The sequence below is a fragment of the Nelusetta ayraudi genome, unplaced genomic scaffold, assembly GCF_046127955.1.
Source record: "Nelusetta ayraudi isolate G7.1 ecotype Tasmania unplaced genomic scaffold, CSIRO-AGI_Nayr_v1 ptg000011l, whole genome shotgun sequence".
Classification (NCBI taxonomy): domain Eukaryota; kingdom Metazoa; phylum Chordata; class Actinopteri; order Tetraodontiformes; family Monacanthidae; genus Nelusetta; species Nelusetta ayraudi.
Genome location: NW_027466061.1, coordinates 17,450,587 through 17,467,815, shown reverse-complemented (window position 1 = coordinate 17,467,815; position 17,229 = coordinate 17,450,587). Strand labels below are relative to the sequence as shown.

General features: G+C 44.0%; 1 protein-coding gene across 4 annotated transcripts in view; it reads left to right on the top strand.

The window, feature by feature from the left end:
- The first annotated feature begins 2,186 nt into the window (after nucleotides 1-2,186).
- LOC142885255 (voltage-dependent R-type calcium channel subunit alpha-1E-like) overlaps nucleotides 2,187-17,229 on the top strand; it is a 40,216-nt gene continuing 25,173 nt past the window's right edge. For all 4 annotated transcript variants that reach the window (XM_076021534.1, XM_076021533.1, XM_076021531.1 and 1 more), the window contains exons 1-11: nucleotides 2,187-2,287; nucleotides 3,114-3,253; nucleotides 12,527-12,630; nucleotides 12,966-13,124; nucleotides 13,406-13,596; nucleotides 13,681-13,784; nucleotides 13,878-13,993; nucleotides 14,745-14,798; nucleotides 15,509-15,589; nucleotides 15,677-15,886; nucleotides 16,012-16,124. In XM_076021534.1, coding sequence (XP_075877649.1) covers nucleotides 2,195-2,287; nucleotides 3,114-3,253; nucleotides 12,527-12,630; nucleotides 12,966-13,124; nucleotides 13,406-13,596; nucleotides 13,681-13,784; nucleotides 13,878-13,993; nucleotides 14,745-14,798; nucleotides 15,509-15,589; nucleotides 15,677-15,886; nucleotides 16,012-16,124 — 1,365 coding nt within the window. In that variant the 5' untranslated portion in view covers nucleotides 2,187-2,194. The remainder of the gene's footprint in view (nucleotides 2,288-3,113; nucleotides 3,254-12,526; nucleotides 12,631-12,965; nucleotides 13,125-13,405; nucleotides 13,597-13,680; nucleotides 13,785-13,877; nucleotides 13,994-14,744; nucleotides 14,799-15,508; nucleotides 15,590-15,676; nucleotides 15,887-16,011; nucleotides 16,125-17,229) is intronic.

Genomic DNA, 17,229 nt, shown 5'->3' with positions numbered 1-17,229 from the left:
TGTACATAAATGTTGAGCCAAATTTTAGAGTCTTTGTTTTGTTCTGCTAAAGCCTCATTTTGAAACCAGTTCAGTCGCCAGCATTCATTCCTCCTGGAGCCTTCCTCAATTCTCTTCTTTCCGTTTTACCAAGCCTACGTACTGGTGGGAGTCGCACAGCATTTCTCTTTTATTTATTTGACAATAACGCTGAAGAATTGCTTTAAAATCTGAGATTGATTTGTTGGCGCCACCATCAGAACCATTGGCCCCCAATCGAGTTTGGCATAAGACCAAATCTTAATGCAAAGTCTAGTCAATTTTCTTGTAAGGGAAAGACAATGCATTGTATTGAGGTACACATGTAAGGCCCACACACACACACACACACACACACACAATATATATATATATATATATATATATATATATATATATATATATATATATATATATATATATATATATATATATATATTTCTTTAGTCCAAGGCAGCTGCTGCCTTTACTTAATTTGAATAAAACATGTTGCCTTAGAAACAAAAGTTATGGAATCCTTTACACAAGTAAATTGCTACAGAGAGATTTGGACCATTTTACTTGTAAATGCATTTGCTGACTCTCAGTCAGTAACAGTTTTATATTGAGAAATAGTTAACAGTTACTCACCACTCAACAGATTTCTAAACCTTTGCTTTATTTTAAATAAGTCAGATTTCATTATGTCTTGTGCTGTTTTTCTAAAGAAGTAGCTTAAGCTTAGGAAATAGCCAAGACACTTTCAAATCTGCAAATCCATAATTATTCAAGCCAGTCAAAAAAGATTAATTTAATGAAATTCATACAACAGCCAGCTGACAAAGTGTTAGAGAAGGCTGTCATGTTTGTGTGTTGAACATCTCTTTGGTAACATGTAACAAGTTGTAGCGGAGTGGGCGGGACTTATTAAGTTTTTCCCACTTAAGCTATTTTCAACGACTGTCAGAGGCAATAATGTGGACCTGTCAATGTGAGTCAGTGATGGTCCCTGAGGCCTCCACTCGCACGGCTCCTCTGTGAGTCAGTGACCCCGTTTCTCTCAAGGCAGGAAGATTGATAGCAAGAATCAGTGGCCTCATGGGAAGGTGGAGGGACTGAAAGTCACAGGCACATGTGAGTGTAATGCATGTACAGTCGGACGCAGTGCATGATGGGTCAAAATGTTGCATCACATGGCTTTTAAATTAATTAGTAATCACCCCAAATAAATCTTCCAGTTGACACCCTTTTCCAGACAAGTGATTTGTTAAAATAATCCACACTAAATCTAATAATGAAATATGCTGTCTGGGGGATTATAGTATATACTTACATAAGACTGTGCAACCTGTCGCTGCCCAGCGTTTAGCGCCAGAAGGCAGACAACTGTACGGATGTTACAGCTGGAGTGGACTGTCTGTGACACAAAGAAGCAACATTCGAATAAAGTTAATTTACCTTTTTGCGATTAAAGGCGTCAAGTCATGGTTGCTTCATGTGGCCACAGGGCCATTTACATCAACACGTCAAGTAAAAACTGTTACCTAAAGCTCAGAGGAAGCGTCGTCAGAATGTCTTGAGTGACCATGATGGAGATTCTCAGGAACTTTTCGTGCAAAAGTCAATCAAATAAATCCGGGATAATTATTATTTTCATAGGTGAGGTCAGCCAGTACTGTGTGAACCTTGTTTAACTATGCAAACTATACATGTGTGGACAACTAAACTGAGTGAGAGCTGAAACAACAGCACGTCTTGCAGTGTCTCACACACAAACAATGAAATGAGTGAGACAATTTTCTTCTGCGGTGTGGGCCGTTCTCACAGCTGTGCTGCAGTTTGTCTAGTTAAACCTGTCAGCCGCTGTCTCCATGTTTTTCCCATTTAAAAAAAAAAAAATCATTTTCTCTTCTTGAAAAACACTTTTAAAAGCAAGGTTGCCATGGATACTGCAGTCCCTCATCCAGGTGCATGTTTTTTTTCCATTTTCTTTTATGTTTGTGTAGCTGTGTCAAGTATAGGTGATATATCTCTTGCTCTAACCCATGTAATTATTTTTTCCAGTCTGATCAATACATCTACCAATCTAATGATAGCAATGCCTCCATTGTTTCACATGATGTGCTGGTTGTGTTTGCAAGCGTTGGCGTTTATTGGTACTTGCCTTAACTTTGTGGCTCTTACACCGTTTGAGTACATGATCCTGGCCACCATCACTGCCAACTGTGTGGTCCTGGCCCTGGAGCAGCACCTTCCTGGGGAGGATAAAACCCCGATGGCAAAGAGACTGGTCAGTACAAGACATTTAAGTACAATCTCTGTGTACAGTAAAAAGAGAGAGATTTATTTTAGAGCAATTTGAATTATGAGAAACTCTTTAGTATGTAGGTGTGATATTGATTGTTTGATTGTTTGATTGATTGATTGTTTTTGCTGATGTAAGTAGTTTCTACAGGTCAGGATTTAATATGTGAATTTGAATCTCAACATTAAAGGTTTGCCGTGCATCAAGATTATATACCCACATCGTGTGTATCGCTTTAGCTTTAAACAAATGAGAAGTTTGTGACCCCTGACCCTCTGTACCCAGTAAATACAAGAGTTTGGGGAACAATGTTTATTAATAACACTGTCTCTGAAATTTTTGTGGGTCATAAGTCATAAGAGGCTCATTAATTTCTGTCAAACTGCAACTTTGATGAATTTTTAACATGCGAGACAGTAACATTTCTGAACGTTGGAAATTTTGCAGATCTGTGTTTCAGCTGGTTGTAACTTGACCGGATCAATTGGCATCCTTTGAGGAAGGTTGCTGTCTCTGCTGTGGAGGGGGTTTAGCTGCAAAGACAGGAAGCAACGCGCTGTTACCAACTGTCTCCTCTTGCATGTGACGCACAGAAGTTGCACTCTGCCAACTAATCCCCTCTCAAGTTTATTTTCCCACATGGATCCTCCCCAAACGGGCTGAGTTCCAGATGGTCATGGGAAATACGTCCCATCACTTTGGTGAAATCTTTGTATTCAACGCGTCATCGCCTGTTTTTAGGCCGCAGCCTGACGATTTTAACTGCAGTGTCTATTTGTTGCTGACCTCATCCTGTTGCTTCTTTCCTCAGGAGAAAACAGAACCGTACTTTATCGGGATCTTCTGCTTCGAGGCGGGGATCAAACTGGTGGCGCTTGGTTTTGTTTTCCACAAAGGCTCCTACCTGAGGAACGGCTGGAACGTCATGGATTTCATTGTTGTGCTCAGTGGGTGAGTAGAATCACTTTGTCTCCATGACAACTTGACTTGTATTCGACAAAGAGAAATGTTTGTTTTAATTGGCAGGCTGCTAAGTCGATGTTTCTGCTAAGCGCTGGTGAACTGGTCCTTGGAGGAGGAAATATTAACATTTTTCACTGTGGCTCACCAACTTCAAATCTGTTTCCAGTGATTGTGTTTAGCTGCAGACTGTCAGTGGGCAGACCATTCGTATTTCCAAAACAGAGTTGCTGCTGTCCAACTTAAGTTAGAAAGCAAGAAGAAAACTCTGGAATGGAATGAAGGGTTTCACTGATATTTATTGTTATGCAACGTGGCTTTGGCTTGAAAGCAACTGTCAAAACTCTGCTTGGTGCTACAATTGATCAAGATTTTCACTTTCACTCAGTCTTTGTGAAGGTACAGCTACTAGCCTGTGAGGCAGGTTTTTGAATTGGAGCTATGTTCAAACCTGAAGCTCTTACTCCACTTTTTAAGAAAATTTTCAACAAAATGCACTTTGCTGGAAATAGGCCCTTTTTGATGTCACGAAAAGAATAAATACGTCTCTGGTACTTCTCCCAGATGAGTGACACTAATACCCGTTCCACCCTGTGACTTACTCACTTAATACCTTTCATGCATGTTGGCATATAGGGTGGCAACAAAGGATCTCTACTCCTGTCTGTTCTGGCCCAGAGTCTTTCCAGAGCTGTAGGTGTGATTCAGGGTCTTCAGCTCTCCCTTCACTGCCTTACACTAGGTGTTACATTTGGCGTTCAGGACCTCCACCTTCTTGCCAGTAGCTTACTTTGGGCTTTCACGACTTCCATTAATTTGAAAACCCACTGATGACCCTGAAAACCCCTTCCTGTACTATAGTGTCAGTTAGGGCTGTGCAATTAATCGATATTCAATCGAAATTGGATTTTTTTTTTTTTAGTCAAGATGTTAAAAAGAGGCAAATCGGAAAATCAATTTTCCTCTCCCCCAGGTCGGCGCCTCTAGGCCACTGTAGTCGTTCTCGCATCTGTAGTTGTCCTAGCTACAGCAGATGTTAAAACCAGGAAGTGATTCTGTATGCTGCCTTCGCCACTACTTGTTAGTAAATTATTTTTCTAATACAACATATGACATGTACTTGTCCCGTTTTAGTAGTATATTTAACGAGATTTATCCAAAAAATTGTGTATTGTGATTTTATTTTTGTCCAAAATCGCCCAGCCCTAGTGTCAGTTTTCTTTGTTCCTTTTTTTCTTTTCATTCTACTGGGTTGTTGCTCTGTGCCCAACCCCCAACCTGGAGGACCAGTGGATTGCTCTTCCACCTGTTCAGCATGGGTGACCCTACTGGGAGAATATTGCTCCTGCTGGTTTAGCTCTATGGCTCACTGAGGCACTCAAGCACTGAAACTCAGCAAGGTGGCCATCCTCAGGGGGGTCCATCATGTGAGACGAGCTTCGTTTGATCTCCGAGTTGGAAGTCGTTGTTTTTTTGCATGGAGGCTCAATATCCTGTCTTCTGCAGATCTGTGGGTTTTTGTGAATAATGTAATTCAGAACCATTATTTATTTATTTTTCTAGTTGCTACATATGTAAAGCTGCTTGTTTTGACACTAATTGGTGCCGCTGTCATGCATGCTTTTGCATTTTAAACTCAGCCCAATTCTCAGTCACATTTCTGACACCCAGTAAGCAGTGGGAGGGCCTGCAGGCCAGTCGTCTTTGTTGCCACACTGATGTGATGCGATATGCAATTTCATTGCATATCGCATAAAGCATACATACAATTAAACAGGGGAAACATTTGCGGGGAAGCTTGGTGCATAAATGTTGCAGAGTGTGTGTTTCTGTGGCGCAGTCAGGCTCCGCAGTCAGCATTAGGTGGGTGGATAAGTGGATTGGCAGTTGTGTTCAAAACCTGCTTCGATTCGCCCCCAGGACCTGTGTGAATTAAATGAGAGCGCGGCACTGGCGATGTTTATGCAAAAAGACGTAAAAGAATGATTAAAAACAGAGAGACGGACTGGAGGAAACACACGGACGCTCTGCACCCCCTCCCCCACTGCCCCAAAAGGCTGGGGTTTAGCGTTTTAATTGTGAGCGGCGGTCGACTCTTGGCTGAGTGTACAGTATCCAGGCTTGTGCCGAGATTGCTGCTGGCAAGCTGACATCTCATTTCAACCTCACACCCACATCTTTATTTTTCTTATTCCTCAGTCTTTCCGCTTCTTTCCCCCTCCCTCCCTACCTCCCTCCCTCCCCCCCTCTCTCTCCCTCTCTCCCTCTCTCGTTCCCCCTCTGCCTCTTACATAAAAAAGCACATCAGCATCATGTTTACCGACCAGGCAGTGCCGGCTCAAAAAGCTCAGCAGCTGTGTTGTTGACAGGTTTTCACAGTGTTTGCGGGGATTTAATAGTCCCTTCTGAACTGTTGTGCGACAGCATTACCAGAGGCGGTGGACACTTTGGACACTTTGAAATTCGCTCGTTAGTCAACGTCTCAATTCTTTTCCTTTGCGACATGTTGCTACCGGTGTTTGTCTTTTTTTCCCAGCAAAAGGAGGAAAAGCAAATTTCTGCTTGGTACATGAATGTAGGAATTCAGTCATTACTTAGAGACTTTTGAAGAGTTGTGGATGCTTGGCAGTTTTCATCGCTCTGTAACTGAAACAGCATGCCGGAAACATTAGGAAGCTAAAGTCTTACAGTTTGATAATTTGTAGATTTGGTTGTGGTCTTATTGCCAGAGGTCCAAAGGTTTCACTGCATATCTTCTCCACAAATAATAGAAATGTGTAAACCTATTGCAAATACTGTGGGTATTTTCTCTGAGTGGAGAAATTGTCTAATCAGCCAAGTTTACTTTTCAAAAACTAAAAAAACAACTGGTGCCAGTTGGTGTGAGTGCAACATAAATATAATTGAAACAAAGGTTGCAACCCCCACTCTGTTGTTGGGATGCAGCAGGTGGAACATTTCTCAAAGTAACTTACATATGTTCACCTGTGAATTCAAATGGTTTGGAAGGAGAAGTTAATAAATAGAATTAATTAATAGAATAAAAAAAAATTCTGCCACATTTACAGTACAGTAGGAATTGAATCGACGTAGGTAAACATCTTCTCCTGGTGCTGATCTGCCCAATTCTCTTTGACCAAAACGTTTTAAATTGCACAAATGTTTCATGTTCAAAGTGCCACATCGCTTGTCTGACTTGGACGGCTGGCATTGTTGTTTCACTGGTGGCCCCCTCATGTTATTCTTCAAGAACACAACAATCCATAATCTGACAGATTTTGCTGTACCTTTTCGCATTAAATTTAGTAAGTAAGTGGACATCTGAAACCGACATTAAATATAAAGTATGCTAATTTCAAAGTGCTGTCAGAGAGTCCTTGATATGGTGTCCAGCGCTTTCAAGATTTCAGTTGGGTACTGTGGCTTTCATCTCACCCCAGTTTGCCATACTGCAGTGCAGACACTGCTTTTATACTCGCTGTCACTGTGCGCTTACACTTGGCTGAGGTCGGTGAACGATTGTAGTGATAAAATATTCACGCTTTTTAAAAAAGGAAAGCTCAGTGCAATGAAAAAGCAACAAAAAGAGAAAGAAACAATGACATGTAAAAGAACAAAACAAAACAAAATCAAAAAACGGGCAAACAACGGGCCAAACGCTCGGCATCGCTGTTGTGACATGAAGATCTTCTGAAACAAATGAAATCGAGTCACTTCACGATCTTAACTGCACAAAGCCGTGCGTAAGCTCTCTGCAGCCAACACCGCGCCCCGGTCCAGCCTCAGCTGGCCCATTACCGACGACCTGGTTTCCTGCTACATATCTGACACATTTTCTGATGCCGTTCACGCGCGCCCGCACACATACACATTCACGCAGACACTACAAGTAAGTCAGACTTAAAAGAAAGAAAAAAAAAAAACCCACATGTGTCATCGAGGCCTGTGGGGATAGAATCGAGGCCACTGGGCCGGCGCTGGCGGCGTTCAATCCATCTGATATTAATGGTTTGCTAGACAGGAATCTGCTGGGACACGGCGCTCAATTAAAATCCTTAATCTGAGCTCGGGGTGTGTAGCAGTGAAGGACCACGACTCGATCAACTTTACCTGCGCGCCAAATTTTGATTCGCTGGGATTCCGAAAGTGGTCGGTCACTCGTATCCTGCAGGCAAACAGATTTACTTACTGAGGCCTCAATTAGCATCAGAATGCGGCCCAGGTGCATGGAAATTTAGGATTGATGCTGGCAACCCTGTTGGGCTGGTGTTGCTAAATTATCTGCAGCCACTCCCTGATTGCAGCCAAGTCATGTCAATCCCCTCTAATACTTTGCATACAGCTGTTTGCGTGTGCATAGCCTGGCTGTGTCTGAGGGAAATCAGCTCTCTCCTATTGGCCCCGTGTCTGCTGTCCCCCTGCATGGTGCACACTTTACTAAAACTGTAGATCTTTCGATGGGATGAATAATAAAACAAGGAGTCGGTAGTGATTCATTTTCCATCTGCCGCAAAGACAGACAGCACAGATAAGAATTCCACTGGCGAGTTTGTCCGTCAGCGCCGAGACTGATGTTAAACATAAAGTACGACGGCATCAAAGTAACGTCGCAGACTAACTTCAAAGAGCAGACAAAGGGATTTCCAGTGCCTCTCATACAAACATTTTCTGAAATTATTCTGAAAAAGTGGCCTAAACTCTCGCCTTTGTTCTCGTGATCGCTCTGAAAAAACACCAGCCTACGGTCCCACGTGAGTTGTCTGTGGGAAAGCATATACCCAGTCATTTATCCTCTGACTAATGGAGAATAAATGTCTCCTTTTTAAATGTAATCCCATCAACACCGCTGCTTCAATGTCAACGCTCCATGCGTGGCTCCAGTTTGTTTCCCTCTCTCTCTCTCTCTCTCTCTCTCTCTCTCTCTCTCTCTCTCTCTCTCTCTCTCTTTCTTCTCTTCCTTCCTGATTTTAATTCAAAGCCATCGATTTGTTGATGTTGAGTCAACCCCACATTACCATATGCAAACGCTGCGAGCTGAAATGGCGAGCAACGTGATGCTGCTGATTACTGTAGTTTTTGGCTGCGTTCTTGGCGTAGGTGGAGGTGTGTGGGAGAGGCTGCATTCTGCACGCTTAATGAATTCAACCTCTCTCGAGCCAGTTTGCTGCAACAACTGTGCAGCAGGGCTTCACTTGGAGAGGAAGCGAGGAAGAGCCGAGCTCTGCCTCGCATCCCTTGAACGTTTAAACCTGTGGAAGGGCGCGTCTGCGACTGTGCGGTTGGTTTCAGTGCACGTTCAACACACACGGAAGCATTCTTGACAACGAATCTCCTGTTTTTATTTATTTAATGCGCTAATTACTTTTAAAAACTAAATTTTTCAATGCATAGTATAAAAATAAATGTGTAAAGATATAAAGTGAATATGTAGATAGGTTGAAACACGTATTTAAACTTTGATTACTTTCTGTTTGTTGAAGATTAGCCTGCTTAGTGTCAGCAAAGCAAATTGGAATAAAGAAAAACCTTATCCTAAAGTTGAGTTTATATTTGGTTAATATTGTTCATTTATTCAACTGTGATCAAAATTGTGAAATAATGCTCAGTAAAATAACGCAGAAGAGTCGGACCTGAATTTAGATGAGTTGAATGTTGTCCCAGTAGCTTAGTCTGTGCTTTAGGCTGTTGTTGTGCTTCTTGCATTGTGTCCGCAAAGAAATTTAGTAATGCAGTGTTAGTCATGTCAGTGCAGGAGCATGAGGACAGACTGAATGAATGAATGGACAGATCAGCATTTTTATTGCTAAAAGTTTGTCATCTTACATCTGGTGAATGTGCTGATCTGTTAAAGGTGCTGTGTGCAAAGTTCAGCTTGTTCAGCGTGTTTTGAGGAATAAAGCCAATCGCAGCAGAAGAAGTGTTGTGGTTCCTGGCTGGGCTCTGCCTTTCCTCTTCCTCTCTGCCATTGCGTCACCCTCCCACACCTGCATGTGAGCAAACAGCAAATTGCAGTGATAAATTGCAATATACGCAGAATATAGCAATGCAGCAAATGGCAAGAGGGGCATCTTCTCGCTGCTCCTTTGATACTTGACAGTGTCCACAAAACACCAAAGGTCACTGAGTGTCTTTTGTCCAAGCGAACCCTTTTTCTCTTGGTGGACTTTCTGGCACTGGCTACACTGGTATTGTGCAGGTTTGTTGTGGTGCACATGCAGTGCAAAACCAAAACATAGAGTGGTAAAGAGATGCTGTGTTCAGGTGTTTTTATTAATGACAATGCATTGAGGACATTGTTCAAAAACACCGGTTTCATCTAGTAGCTTGAGGTGCCCAAAGAGGTGGGAACCAACAGTATTTCTTCACATAATATTCACATTCTGTAAACTAAACACAAAAAATGACCACGCCTCTTTGCCTTTGTGTGTATGTGTGGTGATGATTCAGGCGCTGCCACAAGCGGACTGAATGTTTGCTTTAATTAGGAGGGGGTCTCCGCTGAATGGTTGTGCTCAAAGTGTAGCTTTGAAGGAGCTTTGCTGCTGCGGCTGCTGCTGCTGCTGCTGCTGCTGCCGCCGCCGCCGCAGCTGCCGCTACCTCCTTTTGTTCAGTGTTTGGTTTGAAGGCTATTTCCAATGACTCCCACTCCTCTGTTCCTGCTCCATCACTTGCTGCACCAGTCTTGTGTCACTCTCTCACTCACTCACTCACTCACTCACTCACTCACTCACTCACTCACTCATTTGTACAAAAGAAATAGCAGACTCTATTTTTAATGTTCTCGGTTTTATTTATTTATTTATTTATTATTCAAGTTATTTATTTATTATTCATTAATTCATTAAATTAAAGCAGACAGCAGTCTTTAAACATTTAGCATGTCAACTGGAACATAAATGGAAAAAGGTTGTTTTTTTTTCAAGAGAATATATTTATTGCCATGTGGAATATGGAATGTTTTATTTTTTAGAATTCAGTTTTTTTATTCAATCCCAAAATAGAGAAATGGGTGAATTAAAAAATATATCAGTGAGCTGTCAGTGCCCTTTGTGACATCGCAGGAGAGAAATATTTGTTGAGAAAGCTAAAGTAGTCCAGACATATTTTTGTTAGCAGGCACTGAATTTACATATTGTGAAAAGGTATGTGATGGACCTCAGAAATCAACAGTTCAGTGGTATCACTGTAGCTCATATTGTGCTGTTATCTATGCAGTTGGTCCAAGTGGTGTAGCCATAGCTACAGCAGCTACCATCAATGCACACCTCACACTGCAGACCGACTCACACTGCACATCCGCTTCCAATGCGCTGCGTGCAAACTGACCGGCACTCTGACATAACCACACGGCCCACCGGCCCGGAACAAGCAGGGATAAAAATATGTTGTGGACGAGCCACTTTGCTCTGATCGCTTTCAGCCTTATTCACTCATTCACGCGCTCATGCGGCCTCTCTCCTTCCCACCCGCTTACAGGAGAGAGTCTGCGTGGGCTTCCACTTGAGTTTCTTCCATGTGCTTTCTACCCCCTGTTCTCTCTCTCACACACACACACACACACACACACACACACACACACACACACACACACATAGACGCACGCATATGCACACACGTACTCCCCCACGTTTTCCGAACATTTGCCAAAAAATTTTCATGAGCATATTTTGTATCTGGGGACACATTTGGAATAAGACTTTAATGGAATTCGCGACTCAGCGGCGCACTCGGTGGATCGGCTGCACATATTTACCATCTAATGGCAAAAAGCATTTACGAGTGGGTTGCACGTCACCGTGGCAGTCTGCTCAAAGTCGAGTTGGAAGATGGAGCTGAAGAAAAATATTATTTTTTTTTTCCGATAGGGCACTGGATCAATATTTCCTAACATTATTTTTTTTCCCGATCAAAACAAAACAAAACAACAACAAACACTTGCCTTCGACTCAAACACAAGAAACGTTTGGGTGTAATTCCTGGTGTACGTTGGTTAGAGACTGGATGGCTGTGGACGGCTCCTGCTGCTGTTTTGCAGTGTTTGTGAGTAGGTGGAAGGGATATCGCTCTGTGTGTGTGTGTGTGTGTGTGTGTGTTTGTGTGTGGGTGGGTGGGCGGAATGTGAGTAGAAATGCCTGCCAGGTGTGTGTGGCTGTGGATTCTTTGTCTCTCATTGGGCAAGTCTGGTACATTAAATGGATGTACTGTACAGATGCGTGACATTAAATCAATTCCTCTGTTTTCTCTTTTTTTCCTGCTTGGAAATGAGTCACCTCCTCGACTTCCATCCTCTTGTTGCTTTTACCTATTTCCGTCATTAAATTTGTCACACGCTGCGTGAGGTCAGGGAGAGAGGAGAGAAGGAGCGAGAGGGAGAGAAACACCACAGAGGTGCCCAATGAGGAGACTAATGGATGAATTTAGTGCGTCCCTGTTGCATTTTCTCAGCTCTAATCGAGAAGTCCTTGTCCTTAACACGCCCTCACCTCAAACAAAATCACTTCACTGTGGCAAAAGGCAAAGAGATAATGATGCAGGGACACCGGAAGTCAGGCAGAACCTGGGGGGGGGAGGGGGGGCTTCTTGACTTGATATATTATAGAGACAATTTTAAACATGAGGCCCACATCACATATACAGAGATTTCCAGTCCTATTTGTAGATGCACTACTTCCATGTAATTTCTCATACCTCTCTAATGGAACGCAAGTTTCCCAGAACAGTTCTTTTATTGTTTTAATTGACCTTGAAATCTTCAGTAACATGCAGAAATGCAGAGCATCTCTGAGAGCAACGCGTCACACATGGGAGCTAACAAACACAGCACTAGACCACCCAACCATCTTGTGCTTCACCATTAGTGATACAGCCAGAGCCATATGTCAGTCTGTGAATGGATTTACAGAAGTGTCTGGTGTTGAATCTCATCTGAGCCAATTGGAAGCGTTTCTAGGCCTTGTGTGCGTTCCAAGTCTGTTTTGTCCACTTCTATTGGTACTGCCCCTGAAACCAAACAGCCACTCAAAGGCACCAGATTAATTCTTGGATATGATTAGTCTATTAGTCTATTTGAGCCACGTTGCGCTCACTATTAAACAGTAGAAACTCGCTGAAAAGGTTAACTGAATCATGTTTTTCACACTGGTTTTGCCCTGCAGCTGCAACTCATTACCAGAAGAGGATGAGCACCCCCATTTTAATTGACCCTGTGGTGATGATGATGCTGTTGTTTTTAATACTGCATGTGTTGTGTGTGTCGTCCATCAGAATTCTGGCCACCGCCGGGTCCCACATGAACATCCCAGTGGACCTTCGAACCCTGAGGGCCGTGCGAGTGCTGAGACCACTCAAACTGGTGTCGGGGATCCCCAGTGAGTCTTCTACCTCTATTCCTGCACCAAAAAATGATCAGCATATTCAATCTTAACAGTCACATCTTGCTCCTCTTGTGGCGCTGAGCTCACACCCTGAATTCCACCGTAGCAGTAGAAGAGCGTCTCCCCTTCCGAATGTGTGATCTTGGCATCTGTGGCTGTCTTGTGTTCAAAATGAGCAGCAGGTGACAGCCAGGGTCTTCGGGACACACTCATTCATAATTCACATTCAGACTAGATGACTACTGTGCAGACAGTGAATGGATTTGCATCCATGCGTTTGGTGGGGACGTCAGTGAACCGTCTGCCCCTGGTTTTGTGACTTCTTAAAGGCCTGCAGATTGTGCTCAAGTCCATTATGAAGGCCATGATCCCGCTGCTCCAGATTGGCCTCCTCCTGTTCTTTGCCATCCTCATGTTTGCCATCATCGGCCTGGAGTTCTACAGCGGAAAGCTTCACCACACCTGCCTGCCATCTATGGACATTCTTGGTACGATCTGTGCATGCCGTTGATCCACAGTAGCCCTGTAGCTGGGTTTCCAACAGCCTGACAATATGAAAACTAGATGTTAATCTCTAGGAGAAATTAGTGAAAAATCAAAACTTGAATGAAGTATTTCTTACAAATGTGTTCACATGTGTTTATTCTTAACACGTTTTTGTAGTTTATGTGAGTTTGATTAAATGTGGCTGGCAGCAAACAATTGTTCCTTTCAGTAGTTTAGCTTAACATTATGACTGGAACTATTTCCAATCATATCGCTTTTTTAGAAAATGAGACGGTGGACTCGTCAGCGCTGGCGTTCGCCTGCGGCGTGAGGAGGTGCCCGATCAGTTACGAGTGCAACGACACCTGGATCGGCCCCAACGACGGCATCACGCAGTTCGACAACATCCTGTTTGCCGTGCTCACCGTTTTCCAGTGCATCACCATGGAGGGGTGGACGGCCGTCCTCTACAACGTGAGCGCAGCCGCTCAGCTCCGCTGCCGTCATCACATGCGGCGACCACTGAGCTTCTCTGGGTTGTTGTTTTTTTTTCTTCAGACTAACGACGCCTTGGGTCCCATGTGGAACTGGATCTACTTCATCCCTCTCATCATCATCGGCTCCTTCTTTGTGCTCAACCTGGTGCTGGGCGTCCTGTCGGGGTGGGTCAGCGTCGCTGTTTGATGTGTTTCGACACTTGTTGATGGATCCGTTCCACATTGCATGGTGGCAGCCTCCTATTCTTTCCCTTACAGAGAGTTTGCCAAGGAGAGAGAGCGGGTGGAGAACAGGCGGGCCTTCATGAAGCTTCGGCGGCAGCAGCAGGTGGAGCGGGAGCTGAACGGCTACCGGGCCTGGATAGACAGGGCAGGTACTGGGCAGCACACACTGCGACTTCACATCTGCGCACGCACACAAAACCATCAGCATCCCAGTCCCATCTGGAAGCGTTGGGCTTGCACATCTTCTTCCTTGATGGGCCTTTGTTTTATTTCCTTCTTTATTTCCCCAGACGTGAAAATGTCCTTTTAATTTTCAATTTTATTGCAATGTTATTTCCACGACGACATGCGCTGCTGCTGCTCTTATCCACCAGATTTCACAGAGCAATCGCCCGGTTACAGGTGCACATTACTGAGTTTATGGACCTACTGTTGATCAGGTCTGTCGAGTTGGACACACACACATGCACACACTAACACGCACACGCACGCACACAAAGTGCAATCTACATTGCCAGTCTCCCACGCAAGTAGAGGGTGAGAAAAAGGTGACACTGAATCACTGACTCAAATATGTGTTTGTGTGTGTGCGTGTGTGTGAGAGTGAGTGAGAGCGGTGCATATTTTTGTGTGCATGGATGTGGGTTGGTGTGGGAAGTGAGAGGGAGCTCGGCTAAAATGCAAGAGCGAACGAGAGGCTTTTCTCTGAAGAAGGTCAAACTGGCTCCTCCAAGCCAATGTTGACGCAGGTTTTCGGCCTCGGCCTCCAGTAAATGTTTGCAGACACCCTAAATCAGAGCTTGGCCCCGCACATATCAGTCCCTCCCTCTCCACATTCAATTTTAGGCGCGGCAAAAACAAATGTGTCCGAGTATAACCGCAGGTTCCTTTGTGTTACAGAGGAGGTCATGCTGGCGGAGGAGAATAAAAATTCAGGGAGGTCGGCGTTGGACGGTGAGTTGACACTGTCCACACACAGTCAGCCCACTGTCCATGTGTCTGTATGTTTTGGAATATGCTTTCTCACTGTTAGATTCAGCTAAACACACTGGGCCTTTAACTAGCCTGATTTTATATTGTCGTCAAATTGTAGACTCAAACCTTTACGAAATAGACTTCTTACCAAAGCTTACTAAGGCAAAGTCCGTTTGCAGCACTTACAAATGGTGAATAATCCCTTTTTGCCAAACAGGACACAGTTTGAAGCTAGCAGGTTGTTAGAGGACTGCATTGGTTGCTCAGACTCTATTTTTGTGCTGCTTTCATAGTTCTCAAAATGCTGAAATATAAGGTCAACTCAATTCAGTTGAGTGAAACATTTTGGAGTTACAGATGAGAGACTCCTCTGCTCCATCATCATGATCAGTTTCTCAACACGATTTCTTTTGTACAATTGACTGGAAAATAAGTTTGACTGAGCTGTGAAACTGATGATGCTTTTCAGACGTTGCTGGCAAAGTCGTAATAGTTCCAGAAACACTTGAGGAAGTTGTTCCTGCTCATCGCACTTCACACCTCGCCTACTCGTCCCACATCAGTTGCCCTGCAAGGAACCAAACACTAATGCAGCCGAACTAGAAAAAAAAAAATCCAGCCTAAAGATTTGACCTTGTCGGGGCACCACACCGAGGTAGCGGCCTCACTTTTTGTTGCATCGTTTTCAGTGTTAAAGCGGGCCAGTAAGAAGACCGGCGCCAGGAGAGGAGCACCAGGGGACGAGAAGTTCACCGACACGTCCACAGCCAGTGAGTGGAGGACTTCACTTCCAGTCTGTCGCTCACTCAGCACTTACTGACTCTCACGCTTCTCCTCACCCTTTTCTTCACCCTCAGGCATGTCGCGATCTAGGATGAACTTCCGCAGCGGCCGCCGAGGCCCCGCCGCCTACCTGCGGCGCAAAGAGCGCATGCTGCGCATCTCCATCCGCCGCATGGTGAAGACAGACACCTTCTACCTGATGGTGCTCAGCCTGGTGGCCCTCAACACCATCTGCGTGGCCATCGTCCACCACAACCAGCCCGACTGGCTGACCATCTTCCTCTGTGGGTTTCACTCTGCCGTGTCATACTGAGTTTTTTTGTTCTGTTTTCTCTTGTTTTTGGGATGGGGCGGTTGGCAGACAGCTCCTCTGATTGAATTGTTTTTTTCTCTGCCTTCTCATCTTCAGACTATGCAGAGTTTGTTTTCCTCGGGCTGTTTTTAGCAGAGATGTTTTTGAAGATATACGGCCTGGGTTTCCGCCTCTACTTCCACTCCTCCTTCAACTGTTTCGACTGTGGGGTAAGATCCTTCTGCTGCGGCTCGGGCTCGCTCGTGTTGTCAGACAGTAACAGACCCCATTTCAGAAGCCCCTGATTAGAGCTATTATTTTGTTTCATGTGTGGAACGGCTTCATGTGATATATTACGCCAAAAAACTTAAACAACATTATTGACCTCTGTTTTGGGCGGAAACAGCAAAAAGGTTTTGGTCCCTCGCTAAAACTGATGCCTTCTTGTTCTTGGAGACGTTGTTACTATCCAATGAGGCGTGTCATTGCCCGTCGTGACATCACAATGGGCTGTATAACTGTATAACTGTGTGATATTCAGCGCACAGGCTTCCTGAAAAGTGGAGAAAGCAAAAGAGGTAAAGAACGAACGTATCCCATTTCTGGAGAATTTCTGGAGAGACACATCTTGGTGAATTTTGCTCAATATTGGTCCTTTAATTGCTGCTTCATATTCCATCAGATCTTTAGTCTTGTTCTGAGGTGATTATCTTAATGAAATGATGTATTATAGATTTCTATGAAGCACCAGCAAATCTATTTGGCAAGCATCAATCTGTTGCCAACTTGCACGAACATAAGTATCTTGTTAAAATGAGAATCAGTGAGAATAATGGAACCAGTGAAGCAGAACATCACTCGCTCCTCTAGCTGTGAAAGGGACTTATTAGACGCCAGATGTTCTAAATAGTACTTCTTATTAGCCGTAGAAGGTTAGCAGTGATGTGGACAAGACGTCTTCCTCCCAGTCACTTGGCTTCGCTCTCTCTGTTGTCCCACCTTGGAAAGGGTGCCGGTTGCGAGGTTGATAGATCTAATGCTGAGTTGTAACAGTGGTAGCAAGACAGGCAGCATCTTTCGTCTCAGGAACTACATCCAATCTTCAAGAATGCTTTTCAGATTGGAGGCACTTTGGCTGCTGTGTAGTTAATTATACACATGCTGAAACACATTTTCATGCTCAGTTTTTCTCCATTTAACTCAAAACCTGGCAACTCTGAGCTACTGAAGAACAAGTAGCCAACACAGGATAGCAACATAGTGGTGCCATTGGCTCAGAGGTCCTTATCGCTTTTATGCCGGCCAACTTGCCTCAATGTAAATATTGTGATATAA